The following is a 27,519-nucleotide window of genomic DNA, read 5'->3' on the forward strand; positions in this document are numbered from 1 at the left end:
TTAATTATTTATTTACACGTACTCTCTAAATTTTAATTTTTAACTAATAAAAATAAATAAAATAATAAAAATAAAAAAAGTTTTATATTTTAATATTATTTTAACATTTCTATTATGATTAGAATTATTAGAATCTAATAATAAGCTTTGTTGTAATTTTTTTTGCAAAACTTGAATGAAATACGCATTTTGCAAAAAAATTGCTACAAAGCTTATTATTAGATTCTAAAAATGATTAGACACTCAAAAAAAACTATTCTATTATATTTAATAACGAATTTTTTTAATTATAAAATTATTCCAAAACACGAAAAAATTCTTTTTTAAATAAATATTTAATCATTATTATTATTCCATTGCAATTGGGATTTTAAAAAAATTTCAAATTCAAACCTTTATGAAATTCAACAAATTATAAAGATATAATTACAAAACATGAAGATATCGATCACTCCGAGTCGAAGACTCGGAGTTATTGATGTTCTTCATGTTTTGTAATAATTAAAATTTCCATAAAATTTTTCAAAAATATATTAAACTATTTACAAAAATTTTAATAAAATCCTTCACAAGAATTCAATTATTTTTACAACTAATAAAATTTTTCACAAGAATTCAATTAATTTCATAAATAATAAAATTTTTCACATGATTTCAATTATTTTCATAAATAATAAAATTTTTCACAGGTTTCCAATTTTTTTCACAAATAATAAAATTCTTCACAGGATTTCAATTATTTTTAAAACAATTTTAAATAAATTCCTCAAAAAATTTAATTATTTTCAAAATTTTTTGTCAAGAATTCAATTATATTTCACAAATAATGAAATTCTTCGAACAAATTCGCAAATATTTTTAAAATCTACTATTTTAATAAAATTTCTTAAATGAATTCAATTATTTTTTTTTTAAAAAAGATAATAAAATGCATTGCAAGAATTCAATTATTTTCATAAATAATACAATTTTTGACAGGATTTCAATTATTTAAAAAAAAATTTAATAAAAATTCGTTGCAAGAATTGAACTATTTTCATAAATAATAAAATTCCTAACAAGACTTCAATTATTAAAAAAAAATGTAATAAAAATTCTTTACAAGAATTCAATTATTTTCTTAACCAATAAAATTTTTCACGGGATTTCAATTATTTTTAATACAATTTTAAAAAAATTCTTCGAAAAATGTAATTATTCTCAAAAATATTCAAAATTCAATTATGTTTGAAAATTCATGCTTTAATGCTTTTAATATTCAATTATGTAAAATAGTAAAATTTAAACTGAATTTCATTTTTAAATCAATTTTTATTAGAAAATTCAACGAGAATTCAATTATTTAAATAGAAGTAAAATGCAAATAAATAATTTATTGAATAATTGAAAAAAAATTTAATTACATTCTTCGTCAGATTTCAATTATTTTCAATTTTTTAATGAAATTTCTTGATAAAATTTCATTATTTTCAAAAATTAAAAAAAAAAATTTTTTAATTCTGAGAAATTTAATTATTTAAAAATAATTTTGAATAAAATTCTTTACAAGAAATTAATTATTTTCATAAATAATAATATTTTTCTCTGGAATTCAATTATTTTTACAAATAAAATTTATTGAATAATTGAAAAAAATGTAATAAAATTCTTCGTCAGATTTCAATTTTTTTCAATTTTTTAATAAAATTTTTCAATAAAATTTCATTATTAAAAAAAAAAAATTTTTAATAAAATTCGTTACAAGAATTCAATTATTTTCATAAATAACAAAACTTATCGCAGAATTTCAATTATTTGTAATACAATTTTACACGAATTGCTCAAAAAATGTGATTATTCTGAAAAATTTAATTTCGATTTTTTGAAAAAAACAATTATTTACAAAAATATTCGAATTTTTCAAAGTAATTCAATTATTTTCAAATGTTTTAATAAAAGTGACGTAAGAATTCGGAATCAATTATTTTAAATACAATTCTAATTAAATTTTTTTAAATAATTCAATTATTCTTTTAGATTTTAATAAAATTCTTCCCAAGAATTCAATTCATTTCAAACGTACAACTTTTCACAGGAATTCAATTATTTTAAAAAAAATTTAATAACATTTTTCGTCAGGTTTCAATTATTTTCAATTTTTTAATGAAATTTCTCGATGAAATTTAATTATTTTCAAAAAGGTTTTAAAAAATTCTTGAGAAATTCAATTATTTAAAAAAAATTTAATAAAATTCTTCGTCAGGTTTCAATTATTTTCAATTTCTTAATGAAATTTCTCGATGGAATTTAATTATTTTCAAAAAGTTTTAAAAAATTCTTGAGAAATTTAATTATTTAAAAAAATTTTAGAATAAAATTCTTCACAAGAAATTAATTAATTTGATAAATAACAATATTTTTCTTCGAAATTCAATTATTTTCATAAATAACGAAACTTATCGTAGAATTTCAATTATTTTTTATACAATTTTAAATAAAATGATAGAAAATTGCATTTGTTCTTGAATTTTTTTTTAATTCACTGAAAGAATTCAATTATTTTTTTAAAATTTAGATAAAATTCTTCATAAAAATAATTGAATCTCCGTAAAAAATTTTATTATTTTTGAAAATAATGTAAAGTTTGCTTTAAATTTTATCAACACTTTTTTTAAATAATTGAAATCTTTTAAAAAAATTTATTATAAAATAGTAGATATTGAAAAATGATTAAATTGAGGAAAATTTTTGAAAACAATAATTGAAATTTTGCCAAGAATTTTGAAACTTCTTTTTAAACTGATATAACTATTTTTAATTCGGATAATTGCTCATAGAAATCATTTTACTAACAACTGTAACAAAACGAACCGAACCGTCTGACCAAAGAACGACTCTTTCTACTGAATTCCCCAAACATTTTTCTCCATTTATTTTCAATGTATTTTTGCCAAATTTAAAAATTCACGAGATCCAGAGTAGAATATTTTTCTATACCGCACAATATTTCCAACTCGAAATAAAAATCCCATTATTTAAAAAAATTTTACAAAACTTTTCACGTAACTTTTCAAATTCATATATAAATTTACAAAAGAGCAATTTACAAAGAGCAAAAAGATGCATTTAATTTAAAAAAAATACATTTAATGAGCCATTGTAAATGATAAATATTTGCATAAATAAACATTTTTCTCAATTATTTATGTGCAAGGAAAATTACCGTGTAAAATCAGAAAAATATGTACCGTCTCTGTGACTAATATCGACAAATTTCCACTTGAATTGCAAAATAAGTAGAGTTTTACGGTTTTCTAATAAAAGTCACATTATGTTTCAACATAGACGAAATTTACGATTCGAAAAGCAAAACATTTTTCATCGCTTTAAAAAGTACATGTAGTTCAATGTAAAATAAATTCCGCAATAAAAAATTTCACGTGGCAATTATTCAGGATTTAAACATTTAAATATTGATTTGCAAAAACTGTATATTGGGAATTTTATTTTTTTTTTTGTAGAAAGTGGTTTTTTTCTGCTACAGTGTAGATGTGTATATACAAAAGCGGTTTTGCGTCGTAAATAGAAACCTTCGCGCTAAGGGGATAGAATAAATTCTCAATTTTCCTGGTAAAATGGCCGGTTGTCCGGCATTCCTTTTCCCACTTCACGTGCGCATATATACAGTAATATATATGAATGTTCTGCATAATACAATATACTGACCCTCGACATTATACGTCGACACCTAGTATTGTAAAAATGTCTATGAAACCCGGGCATATACGTAACATTAACAATGGGACGCAACATATTCAAAAATTTAACAACACGATGGTTTCTCTCTCTCTCTCTTTGCATTTTCAATTTTTGTTCAACTCTCATAATACCTAAAGTTGTATCAAGTTGAAAATGGTACAAAAACTTTTCTATGTAAATGTTTATATTTTTCTTTACATATACGTGACATGACAAAATGAGCCTTTGAAGCAAACAAATTGTAAGTTATGTTTATGATGTGTTCTTTTTCTCTCAACATTATTTTTCCATACTCAACAAGAACTAGGTAATTCAGGGTTGCCACAGATCAGAAAAATCAGGAAATTCAGGGAAAAGTCAGTAATTTTTATTAAAAGTACACTGTAAAAAATTTGGGGAATTTTCACAAACTTTTCTTGTTGAATATTACATATTTTTTGGGGAAAGTACTTTTCCCCAACAAATTTGTGAATATCTCTTAAAATTTGGTGAAAATTCCACAAAACTCTAGTGAATATAATTGTCCCCAAAAAGTTGATGAATTTTCCCCAACTTTTCAGGAATTCTTTCTTAAAATTTGGGAATATTCAATATCTTTTTGGGGAAAAAGATATTCCATAGAATTTTGTGGAATTTTCACCAAATATTTTGGAAAAAGTATATACAACAAAATTGTCAGAATATGTGTTTTTATTAACATTTTAGGCATTACTTACAAAAACCAAGTTATTTTAATAGATTCTTTTACATTCAATTTTTCTGTCTTTTGAATTTTACTTTATTTTTCTTAGACTTTCCTTAGACTGTATAAGATTCCAAAATTATATTAAGTAATAGATTGAGAGGTAAATCTAATATATATTTCCTACAAGGTCTTTTATATTATATATTTCTATTCGTTAAATTTGACTATTTTTATAGTTATTTTTTACTGAAAGATTGTTGAATTTTTTTTACTATAATAATTAATAAAGGAATATTTATAAGCTTTAAATTTATAATAATTTTAATTTACAATAAAATATATTCAACGTTTTTTTAAAAATAAAAATAAACATTGTGGATTAACAAAGATTAAAACTTTAAATAAGAAAAGTTATTGCATTCTTATTAACAAAAAAATATCCACTTATTTTTTTGTCAAATTGAAGAAGATTCAAATATGATTTATTATACGTTTTGTAAAATATTTTCACCCTAAATAAAAAATGTAAGATGTTTGAGAAAAGACTTTTCGTTTTTTGGAAAATATGTTCAACATGTGGTTTGTCTGAGGATGGCCAACTATGTACAATGGTTTCTTGTTGCAAAAGGGTCTATTTTATGTTTTTCGGTACCAGTTTTTTTTTCATATAGTTTTATTCGGATACTGAGTCTTGGAAACTTTTAGGAATGGAAAATATAGAAGAAATATGTAGAAATTTCAAAGATTTTCCACGAAACTTCCAAATGTCAGCATTCGCAGCGTCAGTTGCTCTTAAGCATTTGCTGGAGATGAACGTAAAACGTTTGTGTTAGTATAATTTTTTTGTGAGCAAGTGAAATTTGAAAATTGTGAAAAACTGCTAAAATTATCACCAAGGAATACTTATAAAGCAGGTAAATAATATTCCATAATAATAATAATAACAATCGCGCGCTCCCTTTATCGTAATTAGCGAAGTGGCACAGTACTGATTTGCAGTAAAAATTCCATTAATTGAAGCATCCCAAAGTTAATTATAAAACGATTTAAAAAATATTGTTTTATTCTAATTTTTTTATTGTTTAAACATATTTTTGGATTTTTTATTAACAATTTTAAAGAGAAACATTTAAAGAAAATAAATATTATTTGATTGTAATAATTAGTCACTTTAATTAACCTTCAGAGAACATACCTATTTTTTAGATTATTTTTTAATGCTTAACCAATTTTAAACTGTTCATCTGATTAACCCAAAGATTTTTTAAAAATATAGTTTAAACTCTGTAAAATAAGTCTGTGTACTTTAAAATCCTTATAAAAAATATTAAACAATAGATAAAAAGCTTTTCGCAAAAAATCGTGGGGTCAAAATGACCCCATGTGTTCTCCGAGGGTTAAATTATGAAATTGTTTATTTATAATATGATAGATATATAATATTCTTTTTGCATTGATGTGATTAAATTCTGAGACGTGCTCTAAAATATTCAAAAATTTATTGTCCTATCTAAATTTCATATGGAAATTATATAAACCTTTTTAAATTCTTTTTACAATATTTTTTAGAAATTATTTATTAATCTATTGAAAACAAATATAATTTTATTTTAGTAAATATGAGTAATAATTATTGGAAATTTGCCTTAAATTGAAAATTGTTTACGAGAAGAGTAATTTTGAAAAAGAATAATTTTAAAAAATATGAAAATTGTGCTCTTAATTTTATAAATTATATAATGTATATAAATCCATCGTTCAGGAAAAGAAAATTTGTTCAAATAACTCAGAAAAAACATTTTCAACTTTGTATATTGAAATGAATTGAAGAATTTACCTGCGAAGAGAGAGGTCGCTGAAATTTAGGTAAAGGTAAAGTGCATAGATTTATGACTAAGCGTCATAAAAATAGAAAAGGAGCACAATCCTTCAGTGAGAAAAAAATTTTTTAATCCAAAAATATGCAGCAAACCAAAAAAATATGTTTTAATTACAAATATTTAAAACTGAATTAAACGTACTCTTTATTCAATCAATCTTATTATATATAGAACAAAAATTATTGTCTAATTCCAGAATAATTTCTGGTTAACTGTATAACAAAGATAATCATGTTTAATTCAAATATATTATTTTTTCAGTGTTTGAAATTTTCAAATTAATGCAGGCGTGGGCACAACCCTGCTCCGGTTGCCCCGCGTGAGGGGAATGACTCCCCACTCTCAGTCTTAGCAATAGTTTTCTCTCTCTCTCTCGGCGCGTCAAACTATTGCTAAGCCTGAGAGTGGGGAGTCATTCCCCTCACGCGGGGCTACCGTAGTCAAGAAGTTACTACTTCGTGCAGAATCACACGGATATATATTCAATATATTTGAATCAAATATAATTCTTTGTTATACAGTCAACCAAAAATTATATATGTGTATATTAATTGTATAAAAATAAAAATATAAAAATCAAAAATTCCTTTCAGGTTGAAATAGAATTTCAAAATGTTTGTATGCCACTTCTGTGATCATCGCACAGAATTTCTTGCTAACCATCTTACTCATCTTAAAGTTCATTCAAATCTTTCCAGACAGTTTCTTTGTGGGTTTAATGGTTGTAAATACTTGTATCGAAAAGAAATCCATCTAAAAATGCATCTGATTACAAAACATTGTCTAAGCTTACGTCAAAATTTATATGACAAAATGTCGGAAACTCTTGTTCAAAAAAATTGTATGTTCACTTGTTCTGTTGGAATATGTATGAAAAAGATAGTTAATTATCAAGAATTTATGAAACATTTGAAAACACATATGAGAAATAATGAAGAAGTAAGATGTCCTTTTCCACTGTGCAATAAACTTTACACAAATGTTAGTTCTTTTACAAGTCACATATCTCGTCATAAATCTTTGTGTAATGTAACACCAAATATAAGAAGCCAGAATGAAGAAAATCATCCAGTATCAACAATTTTTTCAGAAGATAGGCAATTACCATTTTCAAGAAATATTGAAGATAATGTAGATGACAGCACAATTGAATCACTTTTTATAATGGAAAATGCTCAGGACAATAGTCATCTCAATGAAAAGTTTCATGAACTTTTCAAAATTAATTTGGCTCAATTGTACTTAAAATTAGAATCTCAGTTTTTAGTTCCAGTATCTACTATTCAGTATCTTATAGAAGGATTTGAAAATATTGATTCTCAACGATTAAATATTTTTAAAAGTCATTTAAAAGAGCAGTTGACTCTTTTACATCCTAATTCTAATGAAGTCAATGATATTATCAAAAATATAATAAAGGATGATCCCATGGAAAACTGCAAATTGACATTAGGAACTGATTACAGAAGAAAACAATTTTATAAGAAAACTTTTGCATATATTCAACCTGAAAGTGTTTCATTAGGAAAAATTAAAGGGAAAAAAGCTCACTACCACTATGTGTCAATCATTGACTCAATTAAAGCAATGTTTGCTAGTAAAGCATACAATCACGATTTAGTACATCCTACAAATGACACAGATGTTCTCAAAGATTTTTCTGATGGTCAACTTTTTAAAAGTAATCCTTTTTTTTCAAAAAATCGCGAAGCTATTTCAATTATATTATACACAGATAGTTTTGAAATAGTAAATCCTATTGGATCATCACGTAAAAAATATAAAATACTTGCAGTATACTTCACTTTAGGAAATTTGCCAGCTCATATTCGTTACAAAATTAACAACATTCATCTTGTTCTACTGTGTAAAGAAAAGGATTTTTCTCACGAAAAAGTATATAAAAAAATTGTCAAAGATTTGATAAGAATAGAAAGTGAGGGAATCGAAATTTCTCCTAATAAAATTGTAAAAGGTTCATTAATTTTTATATCTAATGATAATTTAGGAGCGCATGGACTAGGTGGATTTTGCGAAAATTTTAGTGTCTCAAATTATTTTTGTAGATTTTGCCTCTGTACTCGAAAAAGTTTTATTGGTGTAAAACATAAGAAGAGAAAAACTTCAGGGAAAAAAACTAAAAATATTAATGACAATATTGACAAAAACGTTGAAGTAGTAGACGAAATATTAATTGAAGATGAAGATATGGAAGAAGAAATAAATGGATTAGAAAATGACATAGAAGATGAAGAAGTCCAACAAATATTAGATGATTCAGAAAAACGAAGAGACGAAAACGAAAAAATATCAGATGAATCAGAAAGTGAAGAAGATGAAGAAGAAGAAGAAGAAGAAGAAGAAGAAGAAGAAGAAGAAGAAGAAGAAGAAGAAGAAGAAGAAGAAGAAGAAGAAGAAGAAGAAGAAGAAGAAGAAGAAGATGAAGAAGAAGAAGAAGAAGAAGAAGAAGAAGAAGAAGAAGAAGAAGAAGATGAAGAAGAACAAGAAGAAGAACAAGAACAAGAAGAAGAAGAGGACGAAGAAGAAGAAGAGGAAGAAGATGAAGAAGAAGAAGAAGAGGATAACGAAGAAGATGAAGAAAAAGAAGAGGAGGACGAAAAAGAAGAGGAAGATAAAAAAATGACAGATGATTACAAACGAACTTCGTATAAAAGAAGGAATATAGCTTCATATTTAGAATCTTTACGAAAGAAAGGAAAAGCAACACATTTTAATGGAGTTAAATTTAATTCAATTTTCAATCGATTAGAATGGTTTCATGTTTGTAACTTTGGACTACCTCCGTGTTTAGCCCATGATCTGCTGGAAGGAATTATTACTTATGACCTACCTCTTATAATAAAACATTTTGTCTCAAAAGGTTGGGTGTCCTATGAAAATCTCAATTCAAGAATAGAAGGCTTCAAATATTCCAGAACTGATCAACGAGATAAACCTGTTCCAATACCTGGAAATGGAAAAAGACTTATAGGAAATGCATGGCAGATACTAACTTTACTTCGACTTTTTCCTTTCTTCACAGGACCAAAAATTGATACTAATGATGAAGTATGGTATTCCTTACTGAAATTAACTGAAATTGTTGAAATTGTATGCGCTCCACAAATTCATAAATCATACATCCCTTACCTAGAAGATATTATTAACGAATACTTGGGTTTAAGAAAAAAATTATTTCCTTCTGTGAAAATGCGTCCTAAACACCACTATTTAACGCATTATCCAGAAATAATAATGCAATTAGGTCCATTGAGAAAACTGTTCACCTTAAGATTTGAAAGTAAACATACTTTTTTTAAAAGAGTAATAAGAAATATAAAATGCTTTAAAAATACAACCTTTTCCTTATCTGAAAAGCATGAACTTTTGCAAAGTCTTTTACGTTCAGGAGCAGGATTAAAGTGCGATTTACAACTAAATGATGAAATTCCATTTTACATTCATCACTACTCTAAGGAATTGCAAAATGCTATACAAAATTCTGAATTGTGTAGTCCAGCAACTGAATGTTCAAGTGCAGAATTGAAAGGTCATTTTTATAGAAAAGGAAATGTGGTCGCTGTTCGTCAAACGGCTTATCAAGAAAACGTTCAAATGGGTAGAATTATAATGATTTTAAGCAATGATAAACAATGTTTATTTCTTGTTTTGGAGATGTTAAAAACAAAGTTTCATCTAAAATCTCGACTATACGAACTTGGAAACTTTGTTCGTTACGAATGCCTTCCTCTCAATAAACTGTTAGAAAGGGAATCTTTGGATATTTACATTCAAGATACAGTTTCGTATGTCAAAATTCAGCACGGACTTGTTACAAGTCCATTATAATGGTATTTTTATGTTTTTTTGTAAAATAAGGATGACTTTGTGTAAATTTAACTTAAAATTTTTTTCATAAAATAATTTTAAAATAATTTATTATAATTGTAATAATAATAGTAATATAAACTGTCTGAAAAGATGAATGAAAATATGGGATTTCATATTAAAGTGAGTAAATATATGTCATATACACATAGATAAATATAAAAATTATATTCAACAGGAATAACAATTAAAACAGAATTTTCATACATAGAAAATATGTAAAAATGGAAAAACTTAAAAATGTTTTCATTTTCAGATGAATATGGAATTTTTGAAAGTAACAACACTACAAAGAAAGAAGATAGCAGCCATAAAAAGTGCAACATTAGAAGAATTTATTTCTAAAGCTTGTAAACGTTTTGATCTTCCATCTGATTCTCAATTTAAGGTATTATAAATTTTAAAGTACATATTTTGTTATGATTTTTGTTTTGTTATGTGTGTTTAAACTTTTAATTATTATTTATATAATATATGATATTATATATATATATATATATATATATATATATATATATATATATATATATAAAAAATAATCATTAGTATAATTAAACTTTTGTTATGATATTATATATAACCCATTTTCCAGTTTGTGTTAGAGGTTGATGGAACTGACTTCGAAAATTTCGATGAAATGATTGAATTTATGAAAGAAAATCCAGCAGTAATAATGATTTTGAAAGAGAATGAAGAATGGACACCAAATATTTCAATTCCATCCAAAGTCAGTAGGATTGAAATCCCTCAAACTTCCATTATGAATGGTAATTCTTAGTGTATTTTCATGTATTATATAATAAATAACAAGCAAATGCTCTTAAAATTTTCGAGTTTCTTATCTAATAAATATGAATTTTCAGATGAAATAAGAATAACAGCAGTTACTTCTGCATCTTCAGCACCTTTGGAAATTTCTGACAACACCCCAATTATAGAAGAATCACGTGCCACACCACTGAAATGGGAAAATATTACGCCCAAAGGATTTACTGATGCTTCAAACAATTCATGTGTCAAAGAACTGCAACTAATAAGGAATATTGCAGATTTCATGCTTGAAAGGAGGACAGTGACATATTCGGATGCCTTACGTATGGCTAAAGAAACAGTTGCCCGCTTTCCCAAAGCATTTGAAAAACGAACCTGGAAAAATGGCGAAAATACGATCTATTGTAATGGAATAGATTCTCTGCGATGTAGGATTTATGAACGTTTGAAGTATGTATTATCGTTAATGGTTAAATAATTCTTATACATATCGTTAGTTAATGCATTTATATTCAATTCTATCGATTTTCAGGTTTTTAAAATCAATCGACGTTTGTGGTAAAAAACGCAAAAGAAGCGAATTAGTCGATGATAATGAAAATCAAGAAGCTCGAAAAAAACGTAGTACACGTTACGGACAAGATCAAGATTGTTATGGATGTGTGGCCTTTGAGCCATCTCTTCCTGAAACTGAAACTGAAGAGTCTCAACTCCAAAAGCAACGTCTTCTTTTAAACTATAAAACTCAAAATGAAGGTACACCAGAGGACATAGAAATATTAATGAGCGACACTTATCCATCGCAAAGAATCATTCTAAATAAAAGGGATAGCAATAACATGGCTTTAAAAGATATATTAAAAGATCATTGGCCTTATTTAACTGAAAAAAAATATTTCCTTTTACATGCTAATACTTTGCTTGGGAAAAATATTAAAGACATTTGGAACAACAACGTGCAATTGAAGATTCCAGAAATAATAGTTTTTTTTCGAAGCTATTGTGGGCAATATAATAGACGAAAATCCTGTCCTGAGGCAGTTACGCCAATGAAAAATTTGCTAAGTGATGCAAAGAAAGCTGATGAAAATCTTACTAGTAAAATGGCAAGCACATTAGTTTTTTTGCCTCTTATCGCAAAAAAATTTAAAGAAAATGAACTTTACATTTTGGTTGTAAGTATTATTAAAAAATTCTTGAGATTCTCTATTTTGTGAAATTAAATAACGAAAATTTTCATTTTTAGGACCCTTTTGAAAATGAAGAAAACATCAAAAAGAAAGCAGATCCTATACGACCATCATTAATAATAAAAGGTAAATTTATTAGAGTATAATTTATAAGCGACAAATATAATATATTTAATACGTATAGATGTAATATTGATGACTAATATAATTTAGTAATTAAATTACTTTTAATTTTTACAGGAACGTCACTCTACGATGAAAAGTGTGAATCTGTTATCCTTATTCAGGGGGAAGTAGTACTAGAAGCCGACAGTGTAATGGAGGGAATCTTATTTCTATCTCTTTGCTTTTATGTTTTCGGATATAATTACCCTGAAAAAAAAACTTCATCATTGGAATTTATTCAAAGGTAAGTTAAAACATTATAAGTATATATTTTATTAATCTAAATATTTCACGTGGAAAGGTTTCCGGAATTTCTGCGGATAGACTTCGGCAAAAATTGCGGAATGACTGTGGAAAATTTTTCGCAGTCACTCCGCAAATTTTTCCGAAGTCTATCTGTAGAAATTCCGAAAACCTTTCCAGATGGGATATTATAAACATTTTTGAAAATCCTTTAATCAATCTTCTAACAACTTTTCAGGATGTTACTGGATATTAATCCCACGGAGGGACACAAACGATGGACGAAAAAGGCTACAAAAACGATCAGGGATGCAAAGGCAGGCCGATTGATTGACGACATCGTAGATTTTAATGCAAATTTTTATACTCCATAATTTTTATAATTTTTTAAACATATGTATCATGTAATAATAATGATGCCGTATTTTACAATTATATTGATTATATAAAGTTTTGTAATTGACAATAAATATATTATTTTTCATTCAAAAAAATCGTTTCATTTCAATACAATAGAATTTAAATTTAATTAAAGTAAATTAACTAAATAATTCTGAAAATATTTATATATTATTAGGAAGTACTCACAATTATTTGCGATAATTTCACATAATTTTATTGAAAATTCACCAGAAAATTATAAGAAAAATTCACTACTATTTGTTAAATTTCACTAAAATTTAATTCAAAATTCACTAAAAAAATTTGTGGAAAAAATACCAACATTTGGAAAATTTCACTAAAATGTGATAAAAGTTCACCAAAAAATTTTAGGGAATATTCACAAATATTTCTAAATATTTCACCAAATTAAGCTGGAAATTCACAAAATTTTAGGGAAAAATTACTAATATTTGTGGAACTTTACGGAAATTTTAGTCAAAATTCACCACAAAATTGTTGGAAAAAGTTACCAATTTTAGTGAAAATTCACCAACAAAATTCTAGAATATTCACAAATATTTGTGAAAATTCCACAAAATTTTCTAAGGAAACTTTTCACTAAAATTTTAGGGAAAATCTCACAAAATTTTGGGGAAAATTTTCCCCAGAAAATTTTGGGACATTTTCCCCAAAATGCCGTCAAAGTTGCGTCAACAGAATTTTGGGGAATTTTCACCAAAAATTTTTTACAGTGTACTGAAAAAAATTAAATGTTTAGAATTTATAAGAAAATTATGAAGTTTTGTGTCTTTTTGTTTCCCTCATATAAAATTACCACGAATTCCAAAAAAAAAACCTTCAATTTTTTCTATTTCTGACAATAATTTATTTTTAAATAACTTAATTGTATTCAAGAACTGCCAAAAAGTTATTATACTTGTAAATCATTTAATGAAGTATATTCTCGTCAATATTTTCAATTATCTTTATAAATAAATTAGTAAGAGTGTCTACGCAATATAAAATATTCCTTATTCGAGGCTGAAAGCATCTTTTCTTCTTTCTTTTCTTTTTTAGTTTAAGTATTTCTTTAATTTTGTAATAAAAGGCATTGCCCGTGTATACATTGAAAAATAAAAAAAATAAATAAATATAGAAAAATTGTTCGACAAAATTCAATTATTTTGAGGAATTTTAATAAAATTCAATGCAAAATTCAATTATTTTTATAAATAACAATATTCATTACAAGAATTCAATTATTTTGATAAATAACAATATTCATCATAAGAATTCAATTATTTTAAAAACTAATAAAATTCTTAGCAGAAATTCAATTATTTTCAAAAAATCTAAAAAAAATTGTCAACATTTCAATTGTCTTTATAAATGAATAGCAAAATATTTTTCGACAAAATTCAATTATTTTCAGGAATTTTAATAAAATTCATTGCAAAATTCAATTATTTTCGTTAATAACAGTATTAATCACAAGAATTCAATTATTTTAAAAATCAATCAAATTCTTCACAGAAATTCAATTATTTTAAAAAAATCTAAAAAAAATTGTTGTCAACATTTCAATTATCTTTATAAAGAAATAGCAAAATTCTGCGACAAAATTCAATTATATTGAGGAATTTTAATAAAATTCATTGCAAAATTCAATTATTTTCGTAAATAACAATTAATATTCATCACAAGAATTCAATTTTTTAAAAAATTAATAAAATTCTTTGCAGAAATTCAATTATTTTCATAAATATCAATATAATTACAAGAATTCAATTATTTTTATAAATAACAATATTCATGACAAGAATTCAATTATTTTAAAAATTAATAAAATTCTTCGCACAAATTCAATTATTTTAAAAAAATCTAAAAAAAATTGTGATCAACATTTCAATTATCTTCATAAATAAATAGCAAAATTCTTCGCCAAAATTCAATTATTTTTAAATATTTTAATAAAAATTATGGCAAAATTTCAGTTATTTTCAAAAATTTTTCTTATACTTCAATGGTTTTTAATATTCTACTATTTTAATAAAATTTCCCAAAAGAATTGAATTATTAAACAAAAGTTTTTATAAAATTTTACACAAACATTAAATTATTTTCAAAAAAAAAAAAAAAATTTTACATGAATTCAATTATTTAAAATATAATTTGCATAAATTTTTTCGAAAAAATCAATTGTTTTAAAAATTAAAATTTGGCATTAAATCCTACGCAGTAATTCAATTACTTTCAAAAGTAATAAAATTCAATTATTTTCAAAATTTTAAAAAAATCCATGTCAAAATTTAAATTATTTTCAACAATTTTTCTTAATTCAATAATTTGTATATATTAGTTATTTTAATAGAAATTCACAAAAGAAGTCAATTTTTTAAAAAGAATTTTGACAAAATTCTGCACGAATATTCAATTATTTTTTAAAATAATGAAAATTTCACTCGAATTCAATTATTAAAAATAGATTTTTTGACCTGGATAAGTGGAATACCTCTATAAGTGGAACAAGAACTTTGGTCCCTTGAGGTTCCACTTATCCAGGTTCGACTGTATTTTCCTACAATTTTAATCGAATTCTTAGAAAAATGTAATTATTCTTAAAAATTCTATTAAAATTTAGTCGAAAAAATTCAATTATTTGAAAATTTTTTAATAAAATTATGTATAAGAATTTAATTTTAACAAACATTCAATTATTCAATAAATTATCTTTGTATTTAAATAATTGAATTCTCGTAGAATTTTCTAATAAAAATTTATTTAAAAATTAATTTCAGTTAAAGGTTTAGATAATAATTGAATTTTTGAGAAGTTACTAATAATTGCAATTTTTAGAAATAATTGAATTTTGTAAAGGTTTCAAATTAAAATCTTTGAAAGTCTAAATTTTTCAAACATTTAATTAAAAATTCTATAGAACTAATTTATTTTAAAAAGCTTAATCGAAATATGTTTAAATTATTTCAAGTTTTTATTTTCTTATGTATATTTAATTGAAGAATTGACAAATAAAATCGAAGTTTCTTTAAATTTAATATTGGAAAACAAATGAATTTGAAAATTGTCAAAGTCTTTGTCGAAAAATTGTTAAAAATATTTGATTTAAAGAAGGATTTAAGTTAAAAATTCTGGAAAATAATAATTGAATTGAAATGATGAAAATAATTTTGAAAAAGTTATTTGAACGTTTTGAAGAAATTTAATTCCTACGGAAAAATAATAAGGATTAAATATTTATAATAAAAATTAAGATATTGATATTTTCTAATAATTTTTCAATTATGAAATTCTTAAATAAATGCAATAGAACTTTTTTTTAGTATCTAATAATTTTTATAGTGAATTAGAATTTTTTTTAGGGTCAGGGAAAGAGTCAAAATTTTATCTGTAAATCAGGGAAAAGTCAGGGAAAAACAAAATTAAATGTTTGTGGCAACTCTGTAATGTTAAGAAATAACTGTAAAATGAATTTTTATAAATGAAATTATTTGCTTTTAAGTTTAATGCTAAAAAGTTTTTACACTAAGCTATATATTTGCATCTGGATTTTTTACTTCAAAAAAATAACTTTTTGTGTTTAATATAAAAAAATTAATTTTGGCCAACGCAGAAATGAAATCTCTGATCGTAAGCTTTTACATGAGAGAGAAAAGGGACAAAAGATTCTATACTCTATCCTTTTCTATCTCATATGAATGTTTCTGATTTGTTTTCATTCCGCTTTGGACCATTTTCACTATTCAAAAATTTTAAACATAACTTTATATATTAAAGTTTAAAGATGAAAGAAGTTAACAATTTTCCAAATAACTTTATATACATCCATGAACGCGTTACATATAAATTATAGCAAATGTACACATTATAAATAAAAAAAAAAACTCTGTAAATCATGCAACAGGGGGAAAAGTTTAATTACAAAGAAAGCAGTATTCTCTTGTTCGAATAACGTAAGCGGAATGAAATTTTTGATTCCGACGCGAGAGAAAAGAGAAACTAAAGTGCCAGCTTGATACAATATATAATAAATGAATTAAGACATTTCGAAAGTAAATTCACGCTGTGATGAGTGATTCATAGGAGATACATCTGCACGCTATTTGGTACTCCATATATCGGTTAGAAGACAACGATGTTTCGCCTAACAGAACCACGCCTACCAACACTGTCCTAATCGAGTGATCGAGTACCCTTGCGGTGTTGGCACCCCTGCTTGTCAGGGGTTGTCCATTATACACGTATTCCTCACACCACAACATTCCTCTCTCTCTCTCTCTCTCTCTCTCTCTCTCACTACTATATATATACGGCATAAGCAGAAGAGACGACCACGACCATGTCATTGTCCAATGTCCATTCTGTTTTTTGTTCTTACACCACCTAAAAACCCCTCCGTGTAATGTCAACCCATAAAATTCAAAGTAATACCTTTGTTTCCTATTTTCAAAATATAAATCACTGCGCTTTATATAAAAAACAAATTCACAGTTTATGGTTAGACTAATTTTTTTTATTTCTTCCTGACTCAAGAAAACTGAATATTTTTGTTTGTTTTTTTATTCTTTAAAATTGCAATAAATCGTTAACCCAAAGACAAATTAAAAGATAACTTTCCATTGGGAATTAGTTGCTTCACTTCATTGGCAAATTCGCCTTAATAAGATCAATTAACGTTTCTCGCGCAAAGCTTCACTTCTTTTTGACCCAAGGAAGCCTTAAGTATTACCCACGGATCGTATTTCTTGTATATAATCACAATATCACTGGAAGCGAGCTGAAAGTTAATAAGTATCAATGAGTTAGAAAATCATCTGGCGACCCGTATCAATCATTTTTTTTCTCCTCTGTTCCTTTTTTATCATTCAGTCGGGAGTTTTTATTGTCCCGGCTCTCTTTTCTTTTTTTTTGTTGGTTCATTCGTCTAAATCGAATGAATGGAACTTTTAAAGTTTCAACGGATGAAACCTAAGTGTATGATGAGTTTTCCAAGTAAAGCGTAGTGCGTTCAAGTTACAAAAGAAAACTTGCCTTATTACCACTATAAACGACGAGAGTCTTCCGTCAACTGTCGTTATATAACTCTCTAAAGAAGAGCAGTTAAAAATTTTTTTTATGAAAATCAAGCTTCTTTATAACTATTAATACGTCCCTCATTTTTTTTTTTATTGAAATTAATTTCATTATTTAAATATTGTTTTTTATTTAGTATTCATTTTGTTATTACTTTTTCTGTTTCTACTTTCTAGTAGAATAAGAAGTAGAATAAGAAGTAGAATAAGAAGAATATTCACTAGAATTCATATAGAATGATTCTATAGAATTTCACTAGAATCATTCTATAGAATCATTCTATATGAATTCTAGTGAATATTCTATAGAATTTCACTAGAACGATTCCATAGAATTTCTACATTAATTCTACTAAATTTTAGGGACTTTTAATTAGAATGAATATAAATTTCGTGAAAAAATTTTTTTAACATTATTTAGTGTATGGTTACTACAGGGCTCGAACTAAATCCGTAAATACCGTAAAGGTCCGTAAAGTCCGTAATTTGATAAAAAAAAGGACGAAAAGTTCGTAAATTGTACGATACAATTTGGAAAATTTTAGAGAAATTACAAATGATTGGAGAAATTCGATTATTTTCAAAAGTAATAAAATTCTTCGCAGAAATTCAAATATGTTTAAAATTTTTTTAAATTCTTGTCAAAATTTCAAATAATCTTTATAAATAATAAAATTCTTTTCCGAAATTCAATTATTTTAAAACCTTTTAATAAAATTCTTTGCAAAATTTCAATTATTTTCAAAAATTTAACAATTTTCAATATATCTATTATTTTAATAAAGTTTTCCAAAAGAATTTAATTTTCTAAAAAAAATTTAATAGAATTCTACGCAAATAATTAATTATTTTTATAAAATAATAAAAATTTCACAAAAAATTCAATTATTTAACAATTTTCTATAAGTTTCTTCGCAATATAATTCAATTATTTTTATAAAAAAATAAAATTATTACAGGAATTTAATTATTTTTCTAAATAATACAATTCTTTTTAGGAATTCAATTATTTTCATAAATAATAAATTTCATCGCAGAATTTCAATTATTTTTTATAAAATTTTAATCGAATACCTCGATAAGTGTAATTATTATTAAAAATTTTATTAAAATTCGTCAACCAAATTCAATTATTTAAAAATTTGATGATAAAATTCTTTATGAGAATACAAATTTTAAGAAACATTCAAATATTCAATCAATTATTTTTTTGTATTTAAATAATTAAATTCTAGTAGAATTTTCTAATAAAAATTTATTTAAAAATGAACTTCAGTTTAAAAAAGTGAATTTGAAAATTCTCAAAAAACTTTTTCAAAAATTATTAAAAATAGTGGATTTATATAGAAAAATTTTAGTTTACACTAAAAAAAATTTTTATTTTGGAGAAGTTACAAATTATTGCAGAAATTCAATTGTTTTCAAGAGAAATATAATCCTTCGCAGAAATTTAATTATATTAAAAAATAGTAAAATTCTTCTTAGGAATTCAATTATTTTCAGAAATAATAAAACTTGATGCAGAATTTCAATTATTTTTAATACAATTTTAATCAAATTTCTCGGAAAATGTAATTATTCTTAAAAAATTTATTGAAAATCGTCGAGAGAATTCAATTATTTAAAAATATGATGATAAAAATCTTTATGAGAATTGCATTTTAAGAAAAATTCAATAAATTATTTATTTTTGTATTTAAATAATTAAATTTTAGTAGAATTTTCTAATAATAATTAATTTGAAAATAAATTTGAGTTAAAATTTTAGATAATATTTGAATATTAAAACCAATATAGCGTGAATTTTTAGAAATAATTGGATTAATTAATTAATTATTAATGAAATTAATTTTTTTTGAAAAAGTTTAATTGAATTTAATTATATTTGAAGTTTTTATTTTTTAATATATATTTGATTGAAGAATTTACGAATAATTGAAATTTGTAAAATAGAATGTTGTAAATAAATTGATTTTTGACAATTTTCGAAGAACTTTTTCAAAAATTAATTAATTTAAAGAAATTTTATAAAATTTTTTAAAAATTTTAGTGAAAAATTATTAAAAATAATAATTGAATTGAAATGATGAAAATAATTTTGAAGAAGTACAATATTCTTATAATATAAAATAATGATTTTATCAATTTGCCATCTTTAATTATTATAAAACATGAAGAAATCGATCACTCCAAGTCGAAGACTTGGAGTGATCGATATCTTCATGTTTTATAGTTATGAAAAAGTTTAATTTATTGTTTTAAGTAAAATATATTTATTTTGGTCCGAATTTTAAAATAATTTCAGTACTTTAAGTTAAATGAATTATATATATTTAATTTTTGCCTAAATTTTGTCATAGAAATCAAATGTAAAATTTAATTACACAATAATATAAAGTTGAAAAAAATTTTCACGAAATTTATATTCTAATTAAAAATCCTTAAAATTTAGAAGAATTTATGTAGAAATTCTATAGATTCGTTCTAGTGAAATTCTATTGAATATTCACTAAAATTCATATAGAATGATTCTATAGAAAATTTTCTAACTTCAATTTTTTTAAAATAAATTTTTCGTATATTAAATTAATAATCTTACCAATTATACAAAGTGGAAATGAGGATTCTCAAGTTAGAAAATCATTGTCTTGATCAAAAGTCTTACCTGAAACAGAAAAAAGAGAAGTTTATTTAAAAAATTGGTCAATTGTTCGGGGCTAAAATAAAAAGGAAAATAAAAAACTGAAATAAAATAAAGAAATAGTAGTAAAATTAAGTGTAAAAAAAGATAGAACGTTATAAAATGTAAAAAAATATATAAAATAAAGTAAAATAGTTATAAAAAAGAAAAAAACAGTATAAAATAAATATAAAAAAATCTAAAGAGAATAAGATAAAAATAAAAAGCATAAAGGAGTTAAAAAATAAAAAGCAAGAAGAGTATAAAAAAAAAAAGAGAGTAAAATAAAAATTCTAAGATTGTAACAAAAAAAAACAAGAAAGAAAACAGAATATAAAAAATTGTAAAACGGTGAAAAGTAACAAAAAAAAGGGTACATAAAACAAAAAAAAATGATAAGAGCATATGAGGAGTGTAATAAAGAAGGGAGAAAAAAAAACAATAAAGAAATAATTTCGAAAGAAAATACGTATTTTATACGAGTAATGAAGACTTTTTTTCCTCTCCCCTTTTTTTCCTACTCCACCTTATATGTGTGTGAAAATAGTTTAGTGAAGTTATTAATCTTGTACAGCGGGGCCGAAAACCCACGTCATCTTTAACTTCTCGTTTCGTCGACCTTACTGTATATATGAACAATGGTTTTTGTTTATTATTGCACGGTGTGTGCGGCTCGAATCACGAATGGAAGAAGCTGCTTCGCCTGTTCAACTGTCTCTCTCTTTCTCTCTCTCTCTCTTTCGCAGTATAACGTATACGATCCGCCCTTGTCCGCTATGGTATAACGTTGAGAGACGCTTTCGGTTCTTCTTTCCAAGTTGTCTCCTCTTTCTTCTTCAAAAACCAAACGAGAAGGACGGGTAATTAATGCAATTCTAAAATATGCTAATTCACTCCTTCGCCACATTTACTGTCTAGAGATACTCTCTGTATACGACATGCATTTACATATTTCGCTCACTCACACCCAAACTATATACCATCTCACAGTAAATGTACTAGCGACACAATGAGAACGACGACGACCGGAAAGAGCAACTTGCTCAAGATTAAACGATCCAATGAATGCACATCCTTTAACAAATAATATCGCGATGTTGATATGAAAAATTTATATATATATGTATATCTGTCAACACTTTTTTCTAACGGTAGATTTATTTGCCTCTCTTATCCCATTTCATTTAATTTATGTCTAATAGTTTCAGTTGGTAGTATCTTTAATAGTTGCTGATTGATTGTTTCTTGAATTCACAATACAGAAAAAAACTGAACTCAAAATGAGTTGGAAAAGTGAATCATTTATGAGTTGCAACAAAAATGATCCCGATCAACTCATTTTGAGTTTCCCTATTTCCCTAAAAGTCCCCTTTTTTTAATTTTGGCCCCTAAACGTATCCCATTTTGAAAATTTCCCCTATTTTTTTCGTCGCTGGAAATCAATTATTTTCAATAATTTTTAAGTAATTCTCCAAAAGAATTCAATTATCTTGCTAACCAACACAAAATTCTCCCCATAAAATCAATTATTTTAAGGATTTTTAATTAAATTCTTTTCCAAAATTCAATTATTTTCATAAATATCAAAATTCTTCTCGCAAGAATTTAATTATTGTCAAAGATTTTAATTCAATTCTTGGCAAAATTTCAATTATTTAAACAAAACTTAATAAAATACTTTGCACGAATACAATTATTTTTATAAATTTTAATGAATATCTCTAGTCAAGAATTCAATTATTTTTATAAATAGCAAAATTTTTCGCCAAAAATTCAATTATTTTTAAAAATTTTAATAAAATTCTTTGCAACATTTCAATTATTTTTAAAAGTTTTTCGCAATTCAATTTTTTTAAATATTTACTATTTTTATAAAATTTATCAACAGATTTAATTATAGGAAAAACTTGTTGATACAATTCTACGAAAAGATTCAATTATTTTTATAAATAATAAAATTTCATTTACGAATTCAATTATTTTCATCGTAGAATTTCAAATATTTTTAGTACAATTTTAAATAAATTTCTTGAAAAATGCAATTGTTATTAAAAATTTTATTAAAACTTGAAGAAAGAATTCAATTTTAAGAAACATTCAATTATTCAATAAAACAATAAAATTCGTTGCAATAATTCAAATATTTTTATAAATAACATTTAATTCGTAGCAGAAAATCAATTATTTTCAAAAATTTTTAAGTAATTTTGCAAAAGAATTCAATTAGCTTGATAAACAACAAAATCGCATAAATTATTCCCATAAAATTAATTATTCTGAGGAATTTTAATAAAATTATTTTCCAAAATTCAATTATTTTGATAAATATCAATATTCATCACAAGAATTCAATTATTTTTATAAATAACAATATTCATTACAAGAATTGAATTATTTTAAAAACTAATAAAATTCTTAGCAGAAATTCAATTATTTTCAAAAAGTCTAAAAATATTATGATCAACATTTCAATTATCTTTATAAATAAACAGCAAAATTCTTCGACAGAAGTCAATTATTTTAAGGAATTTTAATAAAATTCATTTCAAAATTCAATTATTTTCGTAAATAACAATATTCATCACAAGAATTCAATTATTTTAATAACTAATAAAATTCTTCGCAGAAATTCAATTATTTTCAAAAGTAATAAAATTTAAATTATTTTCAAAAATTTTTCTCAATTCAATAATTTGTATATCAGTTATTTTAATAGAAATTCACAAAAAAATTCAATTATTTAAAAGGAATTTTGACAAAATTCTGCACGAATATTCAATTATTTTCTAAAATAATAAAAAATTCACTGGAATTCAATTATTAAAAATAGAATTTCTATAAATTAAAAAAAATACCATTGTTTGAAACATTTTTATAAAATTCTTCGCAATAAGTGAATTATTTTCATTAATAATAAAACATATCGCTGAATTACAATTATTTTTAATACAATTTTAATCGAATTTCTACAAAAAACTAATTATTCTTAAAAATTCTATTAAAACTCGTCGAAAGAATTCAATTAATTGAAAAATTTGTTAATACAATTATGTAGAAGAATTCACTTTTAGGAAACATTCAATTATTCAATGTATTATTTTTGTTTCTATTTTAATAATTAACTTAATTTTCTTCGAATTTTCTAATACAATTTTTTTTAAAAATTAATTTCAGTTAAAGTTTCAGATAATAATTAAATTGTAGCGAAGTAACTAATAATTGCACTTTTTAGAAATAATTGAATCTTGTAAAGGTTTCAAATTCAAATCTTTTATAGGGATTAAGAATTAAATTATTGTCAAAAATTTTTTTTTAAATTCTTCTCAAGAAGTCAATTATTATCAAAAATTTTAATAAAATTCTTCTCATGAATTCAATTGTTTTCAAAAATTATTATTTAAATTCTTCTCAGGAATTCAATTATTTAAAGAAAATTTAATAAAATTCTTCAAAAAGTTTTCAATTATTTTCAAAAATTGTTATAAAATTCTTTAATATAATAAATTTCATTAAAATTTTAAAATTCATTAAAAGAAATTGAATATTTTCAAAAGTTGTTAGTAAAATTCTTCGTAAAAATTAAATTTTAAGAAACATTCAATATTATTTATTTTTGTATTTAAATAATTGATTTCTCGTAGAATTAAATTATTGTTTTTTGCACTTTTAACTAACAATTCTGTAGAATTAATTTTTTTTGAAAAAGTTTAATTGAATAATAATTGATGTTATTGATTTAAAGTAGAATTTTAGTTAAATATTCTAGAAAATGTAAATTAAATTGAAATGATACAAATAATTTTGAAGAAATTACAGTAACAATATTCTTATAATAATAATAAACTAATGATTTTGTCAGTCAGTCATTTATAAAGTTGTTCAATTTCAAAAGGTTTAAATTTGAAATTTTTGAAGTTTGAGATTGTAGATTACAATAATCCACTTGTAGTTTCTTCTACTTGATGATTTTTTTCAATTATAATATACAATTGGCTTGCCAGAAACTTGAATCAACGCCGCTTTAAAAATACATTTAATATTTTCTTTTTAGCTTCTGATAAAAAATAAAGTACATTAACAATTTTTATAATCCCGATTATTATGGAACGGCTCTCGTATCTTTATTATCCGATATATCGAGACTCGAAGCAAAGAAAGTCGATGTCATCGCGAGAAGAGCGAAGCGCAATTACTACGTGCAAAGTGTCTTATAAGCGGACATGCAGAACGAAGTGGATATTGGAAATTGAGGCGAAAGGATGAAAACTAATTCGTGATACGAATACTTAAATATTGATATGACCCTCGGGGAGATTATTATCGAACTATTTGCTCTCATTTTTATTACGAGTTGTTATTATTCACATATTAATGCGAGCATTAATGTTATCCACTTTTTTATATATGGATAAATTAATTTTATTCAACGCTGGTATTTTTTATTTTATTTATATTTTATAGATTAATTTTTCTGCAGAAAGGTAATTTGTGGAGTTGTTATTCACGAAGTTGTTATTTGTGGACTTGAGAATATTTTTGTTCTCTAATTAGTCTTCACAGTTAACGGTTCATGGAGAACCGATAATCAAAGGTTTATCAATAATGAGTTTAATTCGATTAAACATCAGTCTGCGTAAAGGAGATTAAGTATATACTTAAACTTCCTGGCCAACTCTCGCTATATGTATACTGAGATTATGCGGTCATCGTGGTACGACAACTATATCCTTTATTTACTTTTTTAAAACCCGGCTATCTATTAAATTATTTGAGACCAAAAGAGATTATCCCGCTTATGTCGATATGTTTATCCCGGGATTTTCTGTATTTACGGAAAATTGCAGTTTTAAAGGTGTTTCGAATATAAATTTTCATCGTCTAATTAAAACACTCTCATGTTACCTCTAAATCTTAAAAAAAAATAAAAAGAAAGGAATAAAATTTAGAATTTACTTTTTAAAAAATTTTTTTCTTACATTCTTCCCTACTCTGTGAATGCATTTTGTGTTACTTTTTTGAAAAGTGAAGAAAAACCGTTCTTGTTTAATATTAATAGAATGTCTTTCGTTTTATGCTGTAATAGGATTCTGTACATTTATAGTCGAAGAAGCCATGTAAGCGCTTATTTATAATGCAGAACCCTTTTGGAAAAAGAGTGCCTTTTCGCAAGAGTGAGTCAAAAGGCATTATTCTTAATTTTTTTTTCCTTTTCTTTTCACTTAAATTATAACACGTTATAGATTTTAAATTTAAAAAATTCAAAAATGTCAACTACCAAGGCAGAAACATAACAGTTTGGTTGAAAGTTATGAGATAGTAAAAACTCTAATAGTAACTTGTGTACACAGAAGGTAAAGAAAAGTGTAGCAAATTTACAGCTACTACCTTTTCTCAGTAGCTATACGAGGAAATTTACTGCTAATGCATATTCAGTAAACGGAATTTATTAAAAATGGTAAAAGAAGAAGAAGAAGAGGAATTTTGTATATTGTTTCAAAAGGTATTTATCTCCCACAATCGAAATTTAATGCAAGCCTATAATTTCGATAATTTTCCCTCGAATCATTTTGTTGTAGGCATTTTCCTTTTTTTTTGTAATTGAGTTGTTGATTAGAATCACGCGATGTATATCTGTAGAAAATAGAAATATAATAGAAATTCTCATCTAGAACTACATTTCTATTTCTAGTCGGCTTTAGGACCCACGCACGTCAAAGTGGGTAGACCTCCCTTTCTCTCATCGATTGCATACTCCCTCGTGATGTTCTTCAAACACGCAAACTCTCTCTTCTCTCCTCTCCTCTCTCCTCACTCACTCTCTCTTAGTCTCTCAAGTGTATGCTCTGGAGGGCCCGGGTCAAAATTCATTGCTCGATCAATGCGATCACTCCAAGACGCTTTCAAGAATGGTTTTGCTGCAAGTGGCAACCCTTCCACGATTGCCACTTTTGCTCCCTTGTTAAATTACAACCATAATTTCCCTATTCGCGAGCGAGGAAACATAATTTACAATTCAAGGGATGGTGAAACTTGTCCTTTTTTTGCTACTATAAATCACGACGCAAAAATCAATGTGTGATATAAATTGCGTGCAAAGTTGTGTGCTTTGTTACACCTGTTAGTTAATTTTTACTAATTGCAATTTACCAACTAAAACTCAAATTAATTTTGTTTTTGGGCATCAGATCGACTTTAACCCCCCGCCTTCCCCCCAAGAAAAATCGATTCAATTTATGAAAACAGTCGAAAAAATATGTAACTCTCAGGGTATTTATACAAAATTTTGACATTATTGACTCTTTTCTGATTTCCAGAATAGTTTTCAACTTTTGCGCTTACTCTATAATAACAAGACTCGAACTAGGTCCGTAACTTTGCTTGAAGTCCGTAAAAGTCCATTTTTTTGAAACAAAGTCCGTAAAGTCTGTATTTTTATTTTTTAAACACTTTCACGGTTCGAGCCCTAAACTATACGTTTCTGTGTTAATTTCGTGAAAAAGAAAAATAGTTTTGATTAACTGGTGGTCAATGTCCCACCGCCTGGCACGTGCCAATTAGGACCTGTGAACCGATATTTCACTTGTTAAATCGTCATCGGGTTTGGACCTTGTAGGAAGAAGAGCATACAGAGGGCCGCACCCCCGCATGGCAGCTGTAATTCCACGCGGTCGGGTGTACCATTAGTGCAAGGAAACAGACATTTTGTAAAAATTATCGAAGCAAGGAGAGACCTATATAACAGCAGGGTGGCATATACACCATTAAATATAGGTATAACCTCTCTCGCTCTCGCTCTGTAGTATAC

General features: G+C 24.9%; 2 protein-coding genes across 3 annotated transcripts in view; one reads left to right on the forward strand and one right to left on the reverse strand.

Annotated features, from left to right (window-relative positions):
• LOC122502531 (roundabout homolog 1-like) overlaps window positions 1-27,519 on the reverse strand; it is a 510,500-nt gene that overhangs the window by 131,025 nt on the left and 351,956 nt on the right. The window lies entirely within an intron of this gene.
• On the forward strand, window positions 5,023-12,958 carry LOC122502533. Its single transcript, XM_043612642.1, has 8 exons — window positions 5,023-5,337; window positions 10,448-10,579; window positions 10,784-10,958; window positions 11,055-11,412; window positions 11,495-12,137; window positions 12,209-12,278; window positions 12,393-12,561; window positions 12,799-12,958. The coding sequence occupies exons 2-8, from the start codon at window positions 10,448-10,450 to the stop codon at window positions 12,932-12,934; spliced, it is 1,683 nt and encodes a 560-aa protein (XP_043468577.1). The 5' UTR covers window positions 5,023-5,337; the 3' UTR covers window positions 12,935-12,958.

Source organism: Leptopilina heterotoma, unplaced genomic scaffold (assembly GCF_015476425.1).
Source record: "Leptopilina heterotoma isolate Lh14 unplaced genomic scaffold, ASM1547642v1 Lhet_232, whole genome shotgun sequence".
Classification (NCBI taxonomy): domain Eukaryota; kingdom Metazoa; phylum Arthropoda; class Insecta; order Hymenoptera; family Figitidae; genus Leptopilina; species Leptopilina heterotoma.